The 20,770-nt window shown below is 40.3% G+C and overlaps 1 protein-coding gene and 1 pseudogene across 1 annotated transcript in view; one reads left to right on the plus strand and one right to left on the minus strand.

Moving 5' to 3' along the window:
• Positions 1 to 15,543, plus strand: part of LOC103249063 (protein POLR1D) — a 45,404-nt gene extending 29,861 nt beyond the window's left edge. Inside the window, exon 3 of the mRNA XM_008021804.3 lies at positions 13,816 to 15,543. Within this exon, the coding sequence (XP_008019995.2) occupies positions 13,816 to 14,083 (268 nt within the window). The 3' untranslated portion in view covers positions 14,084 to 15,543. The remainder of the gene's footprint in view (positions 1 to 13,815) is intronic.
• Positions 9,449 to 10,229, minus strand: LOC103249061 (cytochrome b-c1 complex subunit 7 pseudogene; annotated as a pseudogene).
• Positions 15,544 to 20,770: the final 5,227 nt, after the last annotated feature.

Below are 20,770 nucleotides of genomic sequence, written 5' to 3' on the forward strand. Positions count from 1 at the left end.
ACTCTTTTCTATGTAGTCTAATATAGTAACAGACATTGAGTCCACATTTCAATTAGCAGAAAGGAAGAAGAGAAAGAAGGCACACCCGTTTCCTTTAAGAAAACTTGCCATGACCGGGCACTGTGGCTCACGCCTATATCCCAGCACTTTGGGAGGCCGAGATGAGCGGATTACTTGAGGTCAGGAGTTTGAGACCAGCCTGGCCAACGTGGTGAAATCACATGTCTACTAAAAATACAAAAATTAGCGGGATGTGCTGGCGCACGTCTGTAATCCCAGCTACTCGGGAGGCTGAGGCAGGAGAATCACTTGAACCTGTGAGAGGGAGGTTGCAGTAAGCCGAGATCACGCCATTGCACTCCAGCCTGGGGGACACAGTGAGACTCCGTCTCAAAAAAAGAAAGAAAAGAAAACTTTCCAGAAGTTGCATTTACCATTTCTTTCTTTTCTTTTTCTTTTTTTTTTTTTGCCTTGAGACAGTGTCTTGATCTGTCGCCGGATCTCAGCTCACTGCAACCGTCTGCCTCCCGGGTTCAAGCAGTTCTCTGCCTCAGCCTCCTGAGTAGCTGGGATTACAGGCGCCCACCATCACGCCCAGCTAATGTTTATATATTTTTTAGTAGAGACGGGGTTTCACCATCTTGGCCAGACTGGTCTTGAACTCCTGACCTAGTGATCGCCCACCTTGGCCTCCCAAAGTGCTGGGATTACAGGCATGAGCCACCACACCTGGCCTGTATGTACCATTTCTCCATGTACCCCATTGGCCAGAATTTATTCTGATGTGTACATCTAGCTGCAAGGACAGAAATTTCATCTTTTTTTCATAGGCAGTTGTGTAGCAGATAAGTATCTGGGGTTCTTTGACTACAGAAGAAAAGGAAGAGCAGATATTGAGGGACAACTAGCAGCTTCTTCCCAGGTATAGGGAAAAGCATGTTGGAAAGGGAGTAAATAAAGGATGCCAGGCAAAATAAGATACTCCAGATTGTAAGAGGTAGATCCCGGGGAAAACTAGGATGTGAAACTTACACTTTCCCATGAGTCTGCATGACAAGAATTCCTGCTGGCATTGTTATTTCGTTATCTCAATTGTCTTGGAACGATGGTTTTCAAACGTCTTAGGATACTTGAACTCTTATGTTATTGAGAACCCCAAAGAGCTTTTGTTTATGTGAGTTATATATATCAATACCAATGTTTAAAATTAAAACTGAGCAATTTTTAAGTATTTATTCATTTTTAAATAACAAATCTAATGTTAAGATAAATAACATATGAGAAATAACTATATTTGCAAAGCAAAATATATTGAGTACAATAATTTTGGAAACCTCCTTGATGTCTGGCTTATAGAAGACATCTGGGTTCTTATATCTGCTTCTGAATTCAATCTGTTGTAATATGTTATTTTGGCTGAATTATATGTAGAAAATACTACCTTACAAAGATACGTATTTTCAAAAGGAAGATGTATTTCAATAACTTTTTCAGAAAATTGTAGCTATTCTTCTTTGATACTACATCAGAACTTTGCAAGTAATTTCAACAAGTAGTAGTTTCTTAATATTCTTTTTAATAATGTGTACTTTTCTTATTCTTTTACAGTAAAAGCCCTTTATATAATATCTTTGTACCTTGGCTGGATCTTCTACTTATTCTTGATTTTGTAACATCATCATTGGTCATCTGGAAAATACTGGTTCACTGAGTTATGAAGCTTCCAGATGTTGACACATGTCATTATAGAATATTTTTAAAATCACATTTGTAAATATCATCACTAATCTCATCAGATAAGTCTTTTTTAAGTGTCAAGGGAACCTGTCAAGTTCACAGTTTACCAAAATTCTAATTTTCTTTCATCTGGAAGCTCCAATTGCATATTGGCAATAAATACTGTGAATTGTTTTCCTTGAAGTAACAGGCTCACCCACGTCTGAATAGCCAGCTAGTTCACTTTGCCACTCAGTCACACAAGTACTTTTCCTGGAGGCATCCATCATAATCTCAAGTAGCAGAAGTGCTTTGTATGTATGTCCCGTTTATACACATACATTATTAAAAAGACCCATGCTCAAGGGTCAACATTTAACAAAATTAATAATTTATGCTGCTTAATCAAGGACAGTCTCAAAACTGGCCATTTTTAATGCATGGTGGTAAAGAGTACAGTGACCACTGGTACAGTTTTTCATCACTGCCTTGATTCTTGCCACTGTTTTACTTGTTGCTTTTGCACCATCAGTGCAAATGTCAACCTTCTGGAGAAAAGCAAATTATATCAAAACTATGGAAATAGCTTTGACTTTGTAGATTGCCTCATGAGTCTGGAAGACTCTCAGGTTCACGGATCACACGTTGAGAACTGCTGCTTTAGATAGGTGCCAGCAAGCAAATACAGCAACACAAGGAAAATAAATAGGAGGAGAAAAAAGGAGACAAAGGGTCATTTGTTGAAGATAGGATGTCTACCCATAGTGGTTCAGCACAAGATAAACATTCAAAATCAATTCATTGCTTATACAGTCAATAGCCCACTAGAAAACATACTGAGAAAAAAGGAAATTGTGTGATTATCTATGATTGTGTGATATATTTACATGTTACACAAACATATAATTTTTGGCTGAACCATGTGAAAATTAATTGTAGGCATGTTGATACTTCAGCCCTAAATTCTTCAGCATGCAGATCTCAAAGACATTCTCATACATAATCACATTGTAATTACCATATCAATGAAATTAATGTATAATTTCATATCATCATCTAACATCCCAAAAATGTCTTTTATAGTGGTTGCTTTTTGTTTGGGATGCAGATTCAGGATCCAGGCAAAAATGTTCCACATTCTGGATTTGCCTGATTATGTTTTCTTGATTAGATTCAGGTTAAACTTGTTTCACAGGAAGGACTATTACACAGGTGATGTTTTTATACGTCTTCATTACAACAGGTCAGGGGGACTTAATGTCAGGTTGCCCTTGATAAAGCTGGTGACTACCAGATCTCTCCATTATAAAGATGCAGTTTTTCAGCTAAGATATTTTTGGGAGGAATGAGATGACAGTATTGCATGCCCAGATATAATAGTCTGTAAATGTATAGTAATTAGTATGAGATTAGTTTAAGACTAAAGACATTAGAGAGAGAATAGAGAATCAGAACAGAGACCAGGGGAAGAGAGTGGGGAGGAAGGAAGGGAGCGGAGAAGGAAAAAAAACAAAAAAAGAACGGAGATCCACATATGTATATGAACTAACTGTGTGGGAAAAGGTCATGGTTCATACTGGTGGAGAAAGGTTGGATTATTTAGTAAGTGGTGCTAATACAATTGACTATTCATCTGTAATACTGAAAATTAAAAACTAAACATATAAAATATGAATCTTATAGAAGAAAATACAGGATAATATTTTTATAATATTGGCAAGGATAAGGTAGAAACCTCCCTTAGCCAGGCACAAAACCTAGAAGCTATGAATGAGAGAACGGCAGGTTCAACAGTGTCATAATAATAGTGAACTTCTACATAGAAAAAGGTACCATATGAAAAGTTAACTTGTAAAAAGACAAGTGGTAGACTGGTTGAAATTATTTGTCATGTATAACAAAGGACTAATAATATTGAAAAAGCTTCTACAAATCAGTTTATAAAAAGAAAACCATATCTGTGTGTGTGTGTGTCTGTGTCTGTGTATGTGTATATATCAAACTACAAATGGCCATAAGTAAACATATTAACAGACATTTATTGAGTACTTAGCAGAGCTAGGCACTATTTCGACACTATGTATCTGTAAACAGAATGACAAAGATTCCTGCTGTCTTGGAATTTATAATCTAATGGGGGTGGGAGCGCGTGCATAGGTATTTATATTCCTTTTAAATAGCACTTAAATTTCACCCATTAGATTGGCAGGAATGAAAAAGGCAAGTAATCCAGTGGAGACGAAGGGATGTGGAAAGGGGCGCAGTGTTGTGCTTCAGGCAGTGGTGTGGTTTTCTCTGTGCAGGGCCCTGGGCAAAATGTTGAGTCACAGTTCTCTGTGCCCCTTTACCCAGGATCTCTGCTCCCAGTAATCCCTCTTTCATAGAACTTAATAAATGTGCACAGACCTAAGTACAGAATTATTGTAGCACATTTTGATAGTAAAAAAAATGGAAGCAGTCCAAATGTCCAAAGACAGGAAAATGCTTAAATAAACTATGGTACATCCTACTGTTGAATATTTTATAGTCACTAAAAAGAATTGGTCAGCACTATATGAATCCTTGTGAGAAAAGATCTACTATGTATGTGAAAAACCGAGTTTGGATCACTGTGTGTAATCCTCTATTGGCCAGGTCAGGGAAGGCCATGGGATCCCGTAACACATAAAGGTCTGTGAGAAGTTAGGCCTGCTAACAGTGAGCACTAAGGGGAGCACGAGAAGCGGGGAATGCTATCCATTGTGATCCTCTACCAGGGACTCTGTTACAGTAATGTACAACAAATATGTGTTCTATTGATCACTTTTTAATAGTTTTTTTAATGAGAAAATAATCTGGAGAGGTTTTTTAAAATGCAGATCTCCAGCCGGGCGCGGTGGCTCAGGCCAGTAATCCTAGCACTTTGGGAAGCCGAGGCAGGTGGATTGCCCGAGCTCGGGCGTTCAAGACCAGCCTGGGCAACACAGTGAAACCCCATCTTTACTAAAATACAAAAAATCAGCTGAGCATGGTGGCGTGTACCTGTGGTCCCAGCTACTCACGAGGCTGAGGCAGAAGAATCGCTTGAACCCAGGAGGCAGAGGTTGCAGTGAGCCAAGATTGCACCACTGCACTCCAGCCTGGGCAACAGAGCAAGACTCCATCTCAAAAAAATAAAAATAAAAAATACAGATCTCCTTCCCTGCTTCACTCCAGGGCATTCTGATAGAAAAGTCTAAGATTGGTGCTACAGGTTTTTTGTTTGTTTTTGTTTTTGTTTTTTAAGCTTACCAGAAGATCTTACCGAGTTTGGGAAGCACTGCTCTGAACAGTTGAGCAAGTCAATCCCATAGAAGATTTCCCTCATTAAAAATAGAACGTTTGTCTGCTTTCTCTCTCTCTCTCTCTCTCTCTCTCTCTCTCTCTCTCTCATAATGTTTACATTTTGACTCTTGATCTGTGTTGCTCTGGAAGCAAGAATCTCTGGGTACGTGCTTATTCCAGGGGCAACTATTTTTTCCTAGCCAGAGTTCAGTCTAGCAGTTGAGCACACCCAAACAGATACGAGCTATGAAAGGAGGTCTGGACCCATGACAACTATGGCTTGCTTCTACTCACTGGTGCTGGGACAAAGGGGACCTGCCCTCCATCTGCTCTTCCATTTATTTAAATAAGTGTATGTGAGAAACTTTTAACCACCAGTCATTAGTTCTCAAATTTATCTGCACATCTGAAATCACCTGGAAACCTTCAAACAATACTGATGCCTCTGCCCTACTATCAGTGATTATGAGCTTAGGGTGTGGCCTGGGCTTTGGAGTTTTAAAGAGATACCCAGCTGATTCTAAAGCTCACACAAATTTGAAAAACAGTTTACTAATCCCTTTTTTAAATTAAAAATAATGATACCAGCCTGCTCTGCAGAATCCAGAACAATCCTACACCTCAGCCAGGGGCAGACAGCTCCTCTGTGCTGAAATAGCACTTAGGTAGCCTGGCCAAGTGTTTAGCCACAAGAGTCCCAAGACCCATCGCTGTGGAGTGGACCTTCTTGGACAGTTCTTAAAAGAGTAGCTATCTGTTGTTCACTAGTGGCCATGGCCTGTTTTTTTCTATCTAGAAGACCTTTTCTTTGCTTTAAAATTTAAAATAGAACTACAGTGAGTGGTATTATTTTTTCATTTTGGATATTCCATAAGAAATAGATGGTTGAGCAGGTGCCAGAAAGAGATTGCTGAGCTAAAGAAAATGCAAGTGAGATGCCATTTTTATTTTATAAAGCGAGAGACCATTTGGTGCTATATTCTTCCTTGGATGTATTTCAGCAAAAGAATCTCTTTAGAAGCTGTTATTGACAGATGCTTTAGGAGAAGCTGAAATATTGGCTCATATGACTTCCTTTTAGTCAACATAAAGGAATTTATAAGCATAAATTTCAGAAATTTGTCCAGCTTCATTGTCTACAAAGCTGTTTTTATTCTGGTCACATTCACTTTAGCTTATCTACTGCCCAGTATAATTTCTGAGTCTAGTGCCTGTGGAACTTCAGCTTTATACTTGGAAAAACTTATATTTTGGCAAAATAAGTCCTAAAGATTGAATTGAGAGAAAATGATTCTTGAGTTCTCTTAACCCAATTGTTTTAAGGAGAATGACTTTTTTTTTATGCTTTTCTGTTTGGATTGAGAGTCAATCTAGAGATATGGAAGGAAGTCACCCATCTTGTTCTTCCAGTTTATGTCATCAACTGTTGATTATTGGAAAGCAAATACTTTCTCCAGCCTTTATCCAGACATGTGTTTACTTATTTATGTAAGTATTCACAGGGCACCAGTAGGTATGTTAAGAGGCTAATCATGGACAGCAGTAAAGAAGACTCACTCTCCTGGCCTTAAAGTTTTTAATCCACCAGTGGATACAGAAACAAGCAGGCGATCACAGTGTGGCAGCCACGCTGACTGTGCTAGAACCAATGGCGAGGGGAGCAAGGGCTCACATCTCAGATGATTCATGGAGGAGGCTCTTGGCAATATTTTCAGGCCACAGAGACCCAAAGCCTTTATACGTATAGAACATGAGACCCAAAGAGCTTTCCTAAAGCCCTGGCTAGTGAATCGCTGATGGGACTGTAACTTGGCTTTCCGGTCTGTCACTTAACACCCCTTGCGTGGCATCACTTCTCTCTGTGGATTATTGTCTGATAACATGCTGAAGTGCCAATGCTTACTGCCCCTGCCTCCCACATTCCTTTCATATCCAGTTACGAAAGTGAATGAGAGAGCCCTGAATGTGTTACTGTTAGAGCACATATCTATGTAAATGATTTGCGTTGCTGAAGGAGTTGGAGGCTGAGGATTACAGCCTTGCAAACTGTCTCAGTGTGCTACTCTTCACATCTCTGCCTCTGAACTTCGACTTCCCCTACCTTCTGCTCCTCTTGGTAGTCTCCAAAGACAGAGACACATAAACAGATAGCTTGGTATATATCTTTGCTACAGGGCTTAGCATAATGCTTTGCATATCTCATATATATATATATACACACACACACGCGCGCGCGAAAACACATATGTCAATGATTTTTGATTACTTTTAGGTACAGTGTTGAAGACAGTCATTGAGCACCCACTGTGAGCCTCAGGACTGTTGTACACAGAGTAATTAAGGGTTAACAGTTTACTAATAGGGATTATAACGCCATAAAAAGCGTTTTTCAGGTGGCCACATGCTGAGGCATTTGATTGCCAAATTATAAACTGTAGCACCAGGGGTGGTTATAGTAGTTGTGGCAGCATTAAACAACAAAACGAGTTGTAATCAACCACAGCATCAAGATAAAAAATATTCCCCTTGTTTCATGGAGAGTTGGGAATGGAGTTAGGCCCCTGCTTCAGTCTTTCTAGAGGCATTATTCCAGACCTGCATCCATGAGAGTGCAAAGACATGTACAAAATGGAAGATATGCTATTTGCTAGTATGAGAATGGATTTGTCCATAGAAGAAAAGAACACATTGAAGTGCACTGCATGGAACCTTGCTTCCATGACTCCAAGGTGTCTATTCCCTAACCATAATTCTTATTTCCCACTACCTGTTCGATTTCACACATCTCAGAGTCAGGCGTGTTTAAGGGACTCTCCACCTTTGTCCTTGGCCGTGTTGGTGACCCTCCTGGGCTCCTGAGTGGCCAGCTGTTCTTAGCAGACCTGTCACTGTGTGTGCACCTACTGCTTCCTGCCTGTCCTGGATGAGGAGCCTCAGCCACAGTGTGCTGACAAGCTTTTCACCTGCGGTTTCTTTCTTGACTGCTCTGTTAATTGGCCATCTGGTTAGACTGCAGAGATTCTTTCTCTGCTCCACTCCTTCTGCCCTATTTTAGACTCCCTGGTTCCAGCCTGGCTCCACATCTTACTAACTTGGGATGTGGATAGGCGCTTTACCTTTTTTCTTTTCTTTCCTTTTGGATGATAGCTGTGGAGATGAAATGAGGCAACATTGGTAATGGAATAACACAAGGTAATTGTGTCTTCAATGTACCCTGTCGGCTGGTGATCCTGTGTCACTCTCAGATAGGTCCTATTCAGGAAATATTTTAGAAGCAAAAGGTAGCAGGTCTAAATCTGTGGAAAGTTAAATACTACTACCTCTATCCTTCAGCAAGAGAGAGAAAAAAGATGAAAAGCTTGTAATCCTAGCCCCAGTCAGTCTTCGTCGCTCCAGTGGCAGATTCTTGAAGCATGTGGAACCCTTCATCATAGCTTCTGAGCCTGCAGGTTTCAAAGTGAAGGAAATTGCTTTCCTTTTAAAGTTTAACGCAGATAGAATGTCAGATCTCAAATCTGATGGTGTGTCATGGGTACTTTCCAAAGCAGATTTAACTGGTCTCATGATATTTAGGGTTTATATCCATTTATGTTGTTAGCACCTTAAATCTGGCTCTTATCATGTGAGCTAGCATAACTTTCTGGAAACAAAAATAAACTAAATATAAAAATAACTACCCAGGGTGAGAAAGTCACCCTCCAGGTCAGAGCTAAGACAGGAAAGCAGCTGCCCTGTCCTGTGGCCTCGTCCAGTGCTTCCCCCAGCACACCTTTGGGGCATAGACAGTAACAGACGGTGCAGACACAGCAGGCAGCCGTGGCCTGTGATCTTATGCTCAATTTCAGGGCTCAGATGGTTACCCTAAAGCTGATACAAGAAAAGCTGGGAATAGTGGAGTGTCTAATGCCAGTTTATCATGTCATCTCAAATACTGCGGGGGATCGGGGGAGGTGGGAAATGGCAGTAAGAAATAATTTCCTGATGTGATGAATGAGAAGAGAGAAGTTTTCTAAAGAGTTAACGTACAGAGCATGAGCAGAGGATCCTAAAACTGGAAGCGACTCTAGAGATTACCTACCCACTTCACCCTTTGGTTTTGCATCTGAGGACAGAGGCCTAGAGGGTTTGTGGAACAGTTGGAAATACAAACGATAAGCTCAAAGGTAGTGTGTAGTAGCCCCTTGATCCATGTAGCAATGGAGAACTGAGATAGCCTGGAATCTGAAACTTCTACAAATACAAATCGAACCATTTTAGGTACCAAAACTTAAATTTTAACCCTTTTTTTGGATACTTATGTAAAATGTCTCATTAACTTTCAATGATGGCTTACTTTTTTCTTAATCTTTTCTTTCATAGAGATTCTACTCTGTTTTTTTTTTTTTTTTCAGTAGTTATTCAGTGTAAGGTTTGGAATTCAAAAACTCTAGCCATTACAATAGACATTTATTTAAAGTAAAACATCTGCAGACCAAATAATTCTTAAAATTGTTTGTTTCAAGTATAACCATCTTCATAACAGCTGCATTCACAGACTTCAACTACATGATTTTTTTTTTTTTTTTTTTTTTATTAGCGGAGTCTTGCTCTGTCGCCCAGGCTGGAGTGCAGTGGCGCGATCTCAGCTCACTGCAAGCTCCGCCTCCCGGGTTCACGCCATTCTCCTGCCTCAGCCTCCCAAGTAGCTGGGACTACAGGCAGCTGCCACCTCGCCCGGCTGGTTTTTTGTATTTTTTTAGTAGAGACGGGGTTTCACCGGGTTAGCCAGGATAGTCTCGATCTCCTGACCTCGTGATTTGCCCATCTCGGCCTCCCAAAGTGCTGGGATTACAGGCTTGAGCCACCGCGCCCGGCCCATGATTACTTCTTTGCCCATTCTTCTCTTTATTTTCTTTCCCGAATAACCTCTTTCAGATACGGTTCAAGGTAGAAATTTTCCTCTTCATATTTGGTCCACTGCTCTTTAGGCAAGATCTGATGCTTTAGGTTCAGGTCCAGTGCCCTCTTAATTCGAAACATCCTGTCATTATAAAGGTTATCAGGAAGCCTTCTTATGGCTTCTTTTACGTCTTCATCCTCGTACATTTATCATCTCGCAATAACCCCAGTTTATTGAATCCTGCGGCATTGTAATACCATTTTCGAATACCATCCAGCTACTTGCCTGATGCTGAAACCGCCTGCTTGCCAGCCATTTTGACCAGAAACCTCTGCTCTTGATTAACTTATTATCACAGGTGATTTGATGCTTTGGGATATCTTGAGTTGCCATCTTGGAAAAATTCCGGATGTATTAACCTATTTGAGAGCTATGTGTACTCTTTCTCATGAAGAGAGGGTAAAATAATATAGGTCCACTATCCTTTTTCTAAAACCTTTGTATCCAAATAAGTCTCTAATTTTAGATATTTTTACATTTTAGAAAGGTATTACAGCACAGATAGCATGTACTAGATCCCCCACCACCACTACCCTGTACTTGTTCAACATGGTATCATTTCTTCAGCAAAACATATGAATGTTTATATTAAACGGGATAAAGACTATATAAATAGCCCAAAGTCTGGTCAGATCAAGTTTTGCTGCCAAACAAATTTTGGTGTCATAAAAATAACTTGGTTTTAATAGGTTTTTAAATTTTGGAATTAGGGATAAGAAATTGTGGACCTGTAGGTAACATTTGTTGCAGTTTGCTGTATGCCAGACACCATGCTAAATGCCATATGCATTATCTCATTAAATCCTCACAATAACTTTATAAGGTAGATATATATGTCTGTTATTCCCATTTTGCAAGTGGGGGAAATGAATGCAAAGAGTAGTTAAGTAACTTGCTTGTGATCACACAGCTAATTAAGTAGTAGGCTGTGAACCAAAGCTGAAATTAACCAAGTGCTTTTATGTGTCAGGCATTGTTCTGAGTACTTTACATGTTCTCATTCATTTGATCTGCATGCAATCCTTTAAGATAGTCGCCGTTATTATTCCCACTTAACAGCTAAGAGGCAGCAGGGAGATTACATAATATGCCCAAAGTCCAGTCTGTTAAGACAGTGTGATTCCAGAGCATGTGTGCCCAGCCACTGTCTCATGTAGTATGATTTCTTAGCAATGAAAACCGACTGTGAGATTCAGCAAAATTAATTTCTACCCTAAAGGTCAGAGAAGCTCTCCCACTGATTCCCTCAGACCTTGGTTTTGATGTTGCTGTCCTTACACTTGGATCTATTCTATGCAGATTTTGGAATTTCTTTACACAAAATTAGTTACTATATGTACCTTCACATCTGCTTGCAACTACTGTATTTCATTGCCTTGCCCTATTTATTAGTAGAGTGTGAATGAGCACTTGTCATCGCTTCGAAAATGTGTACTGGCGTGCCTGGGAGATGTCTGACTTTCAAACCCCACCTCCGCCCCACCCCAGTAAACCAGGATCTCCTCAAGCCACCTTGACTTTTCACCTAGAATAGAATCCCAGGCATAACCAACATTTAAAAACTGCATCTCTGATGTTAAAAGAGATGTAAATGCCAGTTTTCTTATAGAATTAGTCTATAAAACCATCTCATTCTCTTGCTAACTCTTTGAGTCACTATGTTGAGTCGGTGGGTTACGCTAGCAGTTGGAAGATAGGTGCAGTCCCCTCTGCCTCTTGGCATCAACGCTGCAGTTAGTAGCAGGTCTTTGCTCACCTCGAGGAAGCATTTGGTTTTAAAGATGATCTGACATTGAAAATAGCAAAATAGAGTGGAGTTCACCAGTAGTTACCAAAGGTTTTGTTCTGAGATCCTGGATTACCATCACATCTGGGAAAAGTACCTTTCCTTGTTTAATGCAGAGAAGAACTGGCCAGTTTACCACCACTGAGATGGCCCACTTCAGTAAAAAGAACCCAGAATTCTTCTGTTGCTGGACATGTTTCACCAGCTACTCCTAGCCCTATATATCCAAGAGATATATGTAGTTCATTTGCCTATAAAAAAGGTTTTGCTTCTATACTAAGCACCAGACCACCATTGCCAAAGACGAGCCCTCTAAGCTTTTGACTTTCTGTGATGAAGGGTAGTTTTTCCTGTAGGCTGTCTGTGTTACGCTGTTTTGGAACATGCCAGTATTTAATACTGTTCTGAATCGTTGCTGAGTTTGCAACTGCAGTGGCTCAAGTGTCTTCACCAGAGCAACACCTGCATTCGGTAGGACCCTGTCAGACCCTGCAGGAGAACTTGGTTTGCCTCTCATCACATGCTGCCTTCCTGCACAGGAGTGTCCCAATGCCAGCGTGCCCTCAGGAGGTAGAAACGTCTTTACCTTGAGACTGCTAAGGCAGCATAATGCTAATGTACCTTTTCTGGAAGCTCCGTGAAGCTCTATAGTTTATACCCCACAGTACTTGCAGAACTTTTTTCTTTATTATTGCCTTTCTTCTTTGCCCCTCATCTCATTCATTGTGGCTTCTGAACTCCAGAGCTGTCACCACCTCTGAATGTTCCCACTGTTTCTATTGCACTCCACTGTCCTTTTCTAAATTTGGTTTTCTGTTTGTTCTAGTTCATTCCTTTGTTACTTTTCTGGCCTGACCATTAACCAGGCACAGCACACTGGGAAAAACCATTGGTTTTTCTCAGATATTTTCTCTGTCCTTCTAGGCTCAAGAGCTACCTATTTGCAGCAGGAGGTATTTTCTTGTTTTTTCTTCCTTCTACTTCCAGATTCAGTGCCATTGTGGTTTTCTGAGGTGGTCTGACCTCTGTGAGTGGGGCTATGCTGATGCCTGACTGCCTGTACTTCACCTATACAGTACTAGTCCACGCCATTCCTATGGTGGAGTGTTGTTGGCTTGATTTTGAACTATTGTTTGGGGTTCTCTGTAAATCAAAGTTTTATAGAAAGGTGGCTATTCTACATTCATTTTTGTTTAATACCAGCCACCCCAAATAACATGATTTTGGGAATCAGCATACTCCTAAATTAGCCCATCATATGGCAGACATCACAAGGCTAAGAGAAATATGAAAGTTCTCATTTGTATAGGGTCATCTTTTTGAAAATGAAATATTTATTAACACTTGAAAAAGAAATAGTTTATAAGTAAATCTGAGCACATTAATGAGCAATTTGATTGGTTGCAGCCTCTCCTAGGTGAACTTGAATCATGAAGGTACTTAAATATATCCTGCACAGAAATTCACTAGGGCGGGAGAGTAAAGTGCCCCTCCACAGAGCATAGCCTGGCATCCTGAAATAGAGGTGTAAGAATTTCTTTAAGTAAAGGATTATTGCATATGTATGGATTCTTCACATAATTTTTTTTTTATTCTGTAGTAGATCATTTAGCTTCTGTATTTAAGATACAGCAGAATATACTTTTTAGTTTCCTTGGAAAAGGAACAGTTTTCACTGTCTGGTAATAAAACACAAGACGCAATAAATTTAATCCAAAAGAGGTTATAGTCAAATAGGGCACTTACTAGTTCAAAAGAAAATATTAAGTGATTCTGTTAGTTCACAGTGTGGTCAATACCTGTACATGTGAACTTCAGTAGGAAATTTAGTTCCAGAAAGGAAGAAAGGTTTAGTGTTCCGGGCAGTCTGTCTCAAGAATTCCAATCGTCTTGATGTTTTTTCCCCCCGGTACTCAGAGTTTACACTAGGTGGCATGCAAGGAAAGCTAACAAATTCGGAAACTCGATTCTGTGGGAGCAGGATTCTTTGGTACTAATCACGATACTGGATCCAGCTTTGGAGTTAACCATTTGATTTGTGACACTTTTTCTTTTCTCCTCCCCACCCCAGGATGAAGTGTCCTCTTGCCAGTACCAATAAAAGATTTCTAATTAACACAATTAAAAACACATTGCCCTCTCATAAAGAGCAAGACCATGAACAAAAAGAGGGCGATAAGGAACCAGCGAAGAGCCAGGCCCAGAAAGAAGAAAACCCGAAGAAACACAGAAGCCATCCTTACAAGCACAGCTTCCATGCTCGAGGTTCTGCCAGTTACTCCCCGCCGCGAAAGCGGAGCAGCCAGGACAAGTACGAAAAGCGGTCCAACCGGCGGTGAGGCTGGAACCAGGGCCAGCCAGCCCTGCGGGCCTCCGTGCTCCTTCGGGGGTGCGGTGTGCGGAGAAGGCATGAGCTGGCAGGGCAAACACCTGAGAGTGACTTTGACAGTAGGTCCTTTGTTGTTTCTCAAGAGGCTGCTGGCCAAGGGCAAAAAATGACCTAGCAACTCTTGAGGAAACAAGTACAAAGGAGGATGTCTTGGCAAGTTTAAGCTACTTCTGCAGTGTAGTAGACATGTGTATCGTTGTTTATCTTGTTTGGAAGTGTGTTTTCAAAATAAACATGTCTAGAATTTAAAATTTTCAGAGATTGTTAAAACTAGTTTCAATTTTTTGTCATTTCTCAAAAAAAATAAAATACTTATAAATCCTATATGTTACTTTTTGGGGGTATCAAATTTAAAATTTAGAAATCTTCAGTCCAGTGACCATATTTATGAAAAGCTGTGGCCCTCCAAGGTCTGGGAATTTATTGAGAAACTCTTTGATAGCTCTGCATTTGTTTTCCCTTAGGTGAACAATGTAGGAATCCTCAAAGTGGTTTTGAATTTAATGCTCCAGTTCAGTTATCAAAAGTTTAAAAATGGGTTGTGTTGTTTCCTGTGCATTCTCAAACTCATTTATTAGATAATTTTTCTATATTTAATTTTTTTAATATATAGGTCTTAAGTGGTGCTTTAAAAAGAACCCTCACAAGTTAAAAATTAACAGTTGTTTCAGTGCTAGATTTTACCAGCTAAAGACTTGTGATACCACTATATAGTATAATTGTTGCAGAAATCTTCATTTTAAATAGAAGTGTTTACAATGCCTTTTTTCCCCCGGTATTGGTTTTCAGTACCTGTTTTCACATACAGTTACAAACCTTTCAAACCTGTATTCCTTCTTTATACTCAGGAAAATGTCACCAAGCACCCTCCTCCCCAGTCAACAAAAGGAAGAAGATGAAGATTCTGTCTCCCTGTTCACCCTCCCCAGTTTTCCAAAGTGTCTGAGCATATGCCTGGCTGTCCCCAGATCATCACCATGCCACATCCCTGCTCCCCACTTCCTGGCAGCCAAGAAAAGCCCTTTCTACATGCTAGAAGAAACACATCCAAAAAGTTAGCCTTGGGGTGTTAGAAGCTAGAATAGACCTCTCTGCCACCAAGCTGCTGTGTCACACCCTCAGCCTGCTAGGAAGTGACAAACCCAACGCACTCTTGATCCACCCCTTCTCCTACCCCAGATCCCAGGGACTCATCCTGTGACTTTGTAACCACACTCACTCTTTTCAAACACAGAGGAGGAATTACTGCTTCATCTGACTTTATTCAAATCTAGTTATGTATTAGCCTAAATTATTTGTGCAAAATTTGAAATGTTTTTTATTTAAATATTAGAAATAGCACAAAGTCATGGAGTTTTAAAAAATTGTTATAATTAAGTAAAAATAAAGCTGAATTGTGTCATTTCTGTATGTATTCTGTATTTATTCTTTTTTTTTTTTTTTTTTTTTGAGACAGTCTCGCTCTTACCCCCAGGCTGTAGTGCGATGGCAGTATCTCAGCCCACTGCAACCTCCGCCTCCTGGGTTCAAGCGATTCTCCTGCCTCAGCCTCTTGAGTAGCTGGGATTGCAGGTGTGCGCCAACATGTGCAGCTCATTTTTGTATTTTTAGTAGAGAGAGGGTTTTCCCATGTTGCCCAGGCTGGTCTCGAACTCCTGAGCTCAGGTGACCCGCCCAGCCTGCCAAAGTACTGGGATTACAGGCGTGGGCCACTGCACCCAGCCTTGCATTCTGTATTTATAACACACTGACAAGTTCATTATCCTTTAAAAGGGAATGACTGAAGTGAACACATTAAGGAAAGCTTTTTAGCCTAACTACACTTACCTTTCTTCTTTAAGTTGTGTTAAAGGACAAGTGGCCTACAAAACCATTTTCCCTTTTAAAAGCAATGTTCTATTTCAGAAAAGTTTATTGGAATCTTTTGGCTTCTATCAAGAGCAGCCATGATTTCCTGTCTAAAAATGTCAAGAGAAAATTACCCATTTTTATTCCCTATGTATACAGTAGATGTTAGGGGAGGGATTGGTCACGAGATACATGCACTAGCCACCTCCTGTTTCTGTGGTTAACATACTGGTGCTGCCAAGAGCTCCCATCCGCGTGTTACTATCTGATCTCCATTGTAACTATATTTGGAGATCACAAAGCCTGGGATAGAAGTTAGAGAAATTGAATCTTAGTCCTGCCTCTGCTGCTGGCTAGCTTCAGGCCTTATCTGGGTCACTTTTCTGGACTGCATTTTTTCATCTGCAAACTAAGATGTTTGGAATGGTTCTTTAACTTTGAATAGGTAGAGAAAGAAGTGCAAATAGCCCTAAATTTTAGGAACTGCGTTCCATGCTTCCACTAGAAACCATTAAGACTTAAACACAAATGCAACTTGACAGAATTTTTTGTTTTACCTCATATTAGAAAACATAGTCTCTAAGAAATATAAGCAAAAAGCTATGGTTCCCAGCCATATCTGATCACCTATTGGTGGCTAGTCTTTCTGAATCGCCCATGTATGAGGGGGGAGGGACTTAGAGTAGGTCTCTGAGTAGGCAGTTTATAAATTTTTGTTTGGAAACACATGTTATAAATCTCAGTGGGTTTTACTTTAGGGCTTAGCAGGCTAAGCACTAAAGGACGTTTCCTCAGAGCTGATTCTGGAAGATGGCTGTGGAGTTTTGAATTTCCCTGTGGATTTTTTTTTTTGCTGGGAGGTTGGCGGTGGGGGTGGGGGGCACATCTGCTTCAGATCTATGCGGTAGCATTTATTCTTTCACTGATTATTCAAGTAACTTAGCATGGCACTTATTTTATGTATTTATTTATTTTTTGGGATGGAGTCTCGCTCTACTGCCCAGGATGGAGTACAATGGCATGATCTCGGCGCACTGCAACCTCTGCCTCCCAGGATCAAGCAACTCTCCTGCCTCAGCCTCCCGAGTAGCTGGGATTACAGGCACGTGCCAACACTCCTGGCTAATTTTGTATTTTTAGTAGAGACAGGGTTTCACCATGTTGGCCAGGCTGGTCTTGAACTCCTGACCTCAGGTGATCTGCCTGCCTCGGCCTCCCAAAGTGCTGGGATTACAGGCATAAACCACAACACCCAGCCCATATTTTTACAGTTAGTTACATATTCATCATTCCTAGAGCTCATGCCATCACCTTAGAGTCATAAAGAGTATCTGATGGATAAGTAGTGCCCATTTAATAGTCATTATGTGAGGTGGGTTCCTGATGAAATGAAACCTCATCACTTTCCTAAGGAATGTTCTGTGTCCTGGGATCCAGTGCAGGGGACTCCCCTCTCCAGAGGTGACTCTTGGAAACCCATAAATATTCTTCCTATGAGGTGTTGGTAGGGTATATTGGACCTGTGTGCACAGTAACAGTGATTGTCTGTCACCTGTGGCCAAGCACTGTTACATCTTTTACCTGTGTCCATGTAGTTATCCCACAACCCTGTGAAGAAGATGCTACTCACCTTCATTTTATCAATAAGGGAAACTGAGCATGGGTTAAAAAATTTGCCCAAAATCACAGAACTAGGACGTGGCAGAAATGCTAGCTGAAGCCAAGACTGAATCAAAAACCCATACTCTTTCCTCTACTTTATGCCAAACTTAATCCAAACTCAGCTCGCTCAAAACACATGACTGGAGGGTCGTCTCGAGGTATATGTGCGCCATGTCTTCCCAATATAAGAGCCTAGAGAACTTTTATAATCACTGCATTTTGCAGGCCAAAATCTACTCCCATAGATCGGAACATGGAAGCCCCAGCAAAGAACATTTGTACGGGGAACTGTTTCCCAAGGGCCAGTGTGGACAGCGATCTGAATCCAAGAGAAAAACTCTCATAACTCTTGTGAAATGGTTAAACGGCAGCTAATGGAATATAGCTATGGAAAACTAAAACCGCAGGTGAAGCCAGTGTTTTAGGATCTTCCATGTTTGAATTTTTTTTTTCTATCCATAAGAATAGTGAGATTTGGGAGTGAAGAAATCCTTGGAACAGGGCCTCTTTGATATGATAGAAAATATTCTATAATCCAAGGAATTTGAGAAACTATCTCTTGGAAAGACATGTCAGCAGATCATAATTTGAGCCTCACCCGTGGCTCTTCTGAGTCTGATACTGAGAAGGCTAGTTTGCCAAGTGGAAGCTCTTGTTCTCAACATGGAAAAGACTCCCAGCAAGCATGCCCTTTTACACACAGGAACACATAAAAAAAGAGGAAAGTAGATTAAACTGAAGGTAGAATTCAAAGGCAACTTATAAATAAATTTTTATTGGGTAACCCAGGTTATAAATCTCAATGAACATTACCGTGAAAAGGCCCACAATAAACATGGATTTGGGAGCATCATTAATAGTTGATGGGATGAAAGACGAACTATTTCTCCCATCCATATAGTCCTATAATATTCACCTTTGGTATCAATAACTGATAAATACTCCCTACGTGAAACAAATACCAGATATAACACATCGTATGAAATGCCTGAGGGAGATATTTCTCCTCCACGTAAATGTATAGCCTGCCCTCAGTGGTGGCCCCCTGTCCTTCCTAGATTATTTATTTTCTTATTAATTCCTCAGTGGTAGCTCCCTCAAGTTGAACTAGTATATACTGTCCAATTACAAACCCCTATCTACTCCAAATTACACTCATCAGTCTGCTAAATAAATACTCCTTTCAAAGCTCAGTACCAATTTACAAAGAAAGCCCCACGAGACTTATTTTTAATCCCATATCCTGCATGAAGAACAGACCATTGGTGTACCCATTCATTCTCTCACTCATTGAACACTTAGAGAGTCAGGGGATTATGACAAGCACATGCTGGGCCCAGACCTGGACAATTTAACCCTATTCCCAAAATCTAGGCCATGCTTGTGTCTTCCATATTTAAAGCTACAGAGTATTTTGTTCAGTACAATATTTGCTTCCTGAAATTTTTTCGCCCTGCCTGCAGTTATTCTGATCTTCCATACTGGTGAAGCAGTTGGTAGTTGTTCATCAGCACAAAAACAGCGCAGATTCCTTCATTTTCATTTTGTTAAAGAGTCAAAATTTTCATTTGGATGAATTCTAAAAACGTGCATCTGATGAATCTTAAGAATATGTATGTGAATCTCCAAAATATTAACAGCAGACACAGCAGGCAATGTATAATATATAACCAGCTCATGTAAAACTACTAGAAATACACTAAGAGCACAATAAAAAATTGGTGAAGATGAAATGCTCACGGAAGAGAAAATACAACTGTCCAATAAGTATATGAAAAAATGTTCAAATCAACAGTAAACAAAAAAAGATGCAAATTAAAACAGTTTTTTTACCTTTCAATTTAGCAAAGACTTTGAGGTTTTTGTTTTTGTTTTTGCTGTTGTCATTTTAAGTAATTCTGCTGACAAAGGTGTGGTAATGCAGATACTCAAAAAATTTGTAAGAGGGTACAATGGCTCAGCACTTGCAGAAATATTTTAAATGTTCTCTTTTGTTGACAAAGTACTCCTTCTTCTAAGAGTTTCACAGTTTGGTTTTGTGTTTGGCTTCAGTATTTATCTGTTGCAGGTTGAGTTGTGTCTTCCTCAAATTTATATGCCAAAGCCCTAACCGCCAGTACCTCAGAATGGGACTTTATTTGAAGATTGGGACTGTAAAGAAGTAACTAAGGTAAAAGACTGTTAGCGTGGCCTTGATCCAATCTGACTGGTGTCCTTATTCAAAAAAAAAAAAGAAGAAGAAGAAGAAGAAGGCCAGGCGAGGTGGCTCATACCTGTAATCCCAGCACTTTGGGAGGCCGAGGTGGGCAGATCACCCTAGGTCAGGAGTTTGAGACCAGCTTGACCAACATGGAGAAACCTTGTTTCTACTAAAAATACAAAATTAGCCAGGCGTGGTGGCGCCTGCCTATAATCCCCGCTACTCAGGAGGCTGAGGCAGGAGAATTGCTTGAACCCGGGAGGCAGAGGTTGTGGTGAGCCAACATCATGCCTTTGCACTCCAGCCTGGGCATCAAGAGCAAAACTCTGCCTCAAAAAAAGAGAAAAAGAAAAAGATTTGGATACACAAAGAGACACCAGGGGCTCATGCATGCAGACGAAAGGCCACGTGAGGATGTAGGGAGAAGGCTTCCATCTGCAAGTCTAGGAGAGAGGCCTCAGGAGAAACCAACCCTGCAGACACCTTGATCTTGGACTTCCAGCCTCCAGAACTGTGAGAAAATAAATCTCTGTTGTTGAAGCCACTCAGGTTGTGGTACTTTGCAATGGCAGCCTAAGCAGACAATATAGTATCCTTATCTAGATGTTTACTAAAACTTTCTTCTGATTTAATCACTGGGCTTTTTGTTCTTGTTTTAATTATTCTGCTTTAGAACTATATGAACAAACATAGTAATAATTATATCAATGTAAAAATGAAAATAAATCACAAATGTCTTTTCTGGCATGTTAGCTATGTTCATTTCTCCATGTTCCCAATGCATTATGAGATAGGGATGCTCTTTTACAGGAAGCAGTATATACTCTGAATTACTGACCAACAAACTGTTTTTTCTCCCAAAACCAGGACATGACTAGTCTGGAAACCAAGAGGAGGATGTGGCAAATCTCAAAATTAAAATTAATG

This window comes from Chlorocebus sabaeus, chromosome 3 (genome assembly GCF_047675955.1).
Source record: "Chlorocebus sabaeus isolate Y175 chromosome 3, mChlSab1.0.hap1, whole genome shotgun sequence".
NCBI classification, from domain to species: domain Eukaryota; kingdom Metazoa; phylum Chordata; class Mammalia; order Primates; family Cercopithecidae; genus Chlorocebus; species Chlorocebus sabaeus.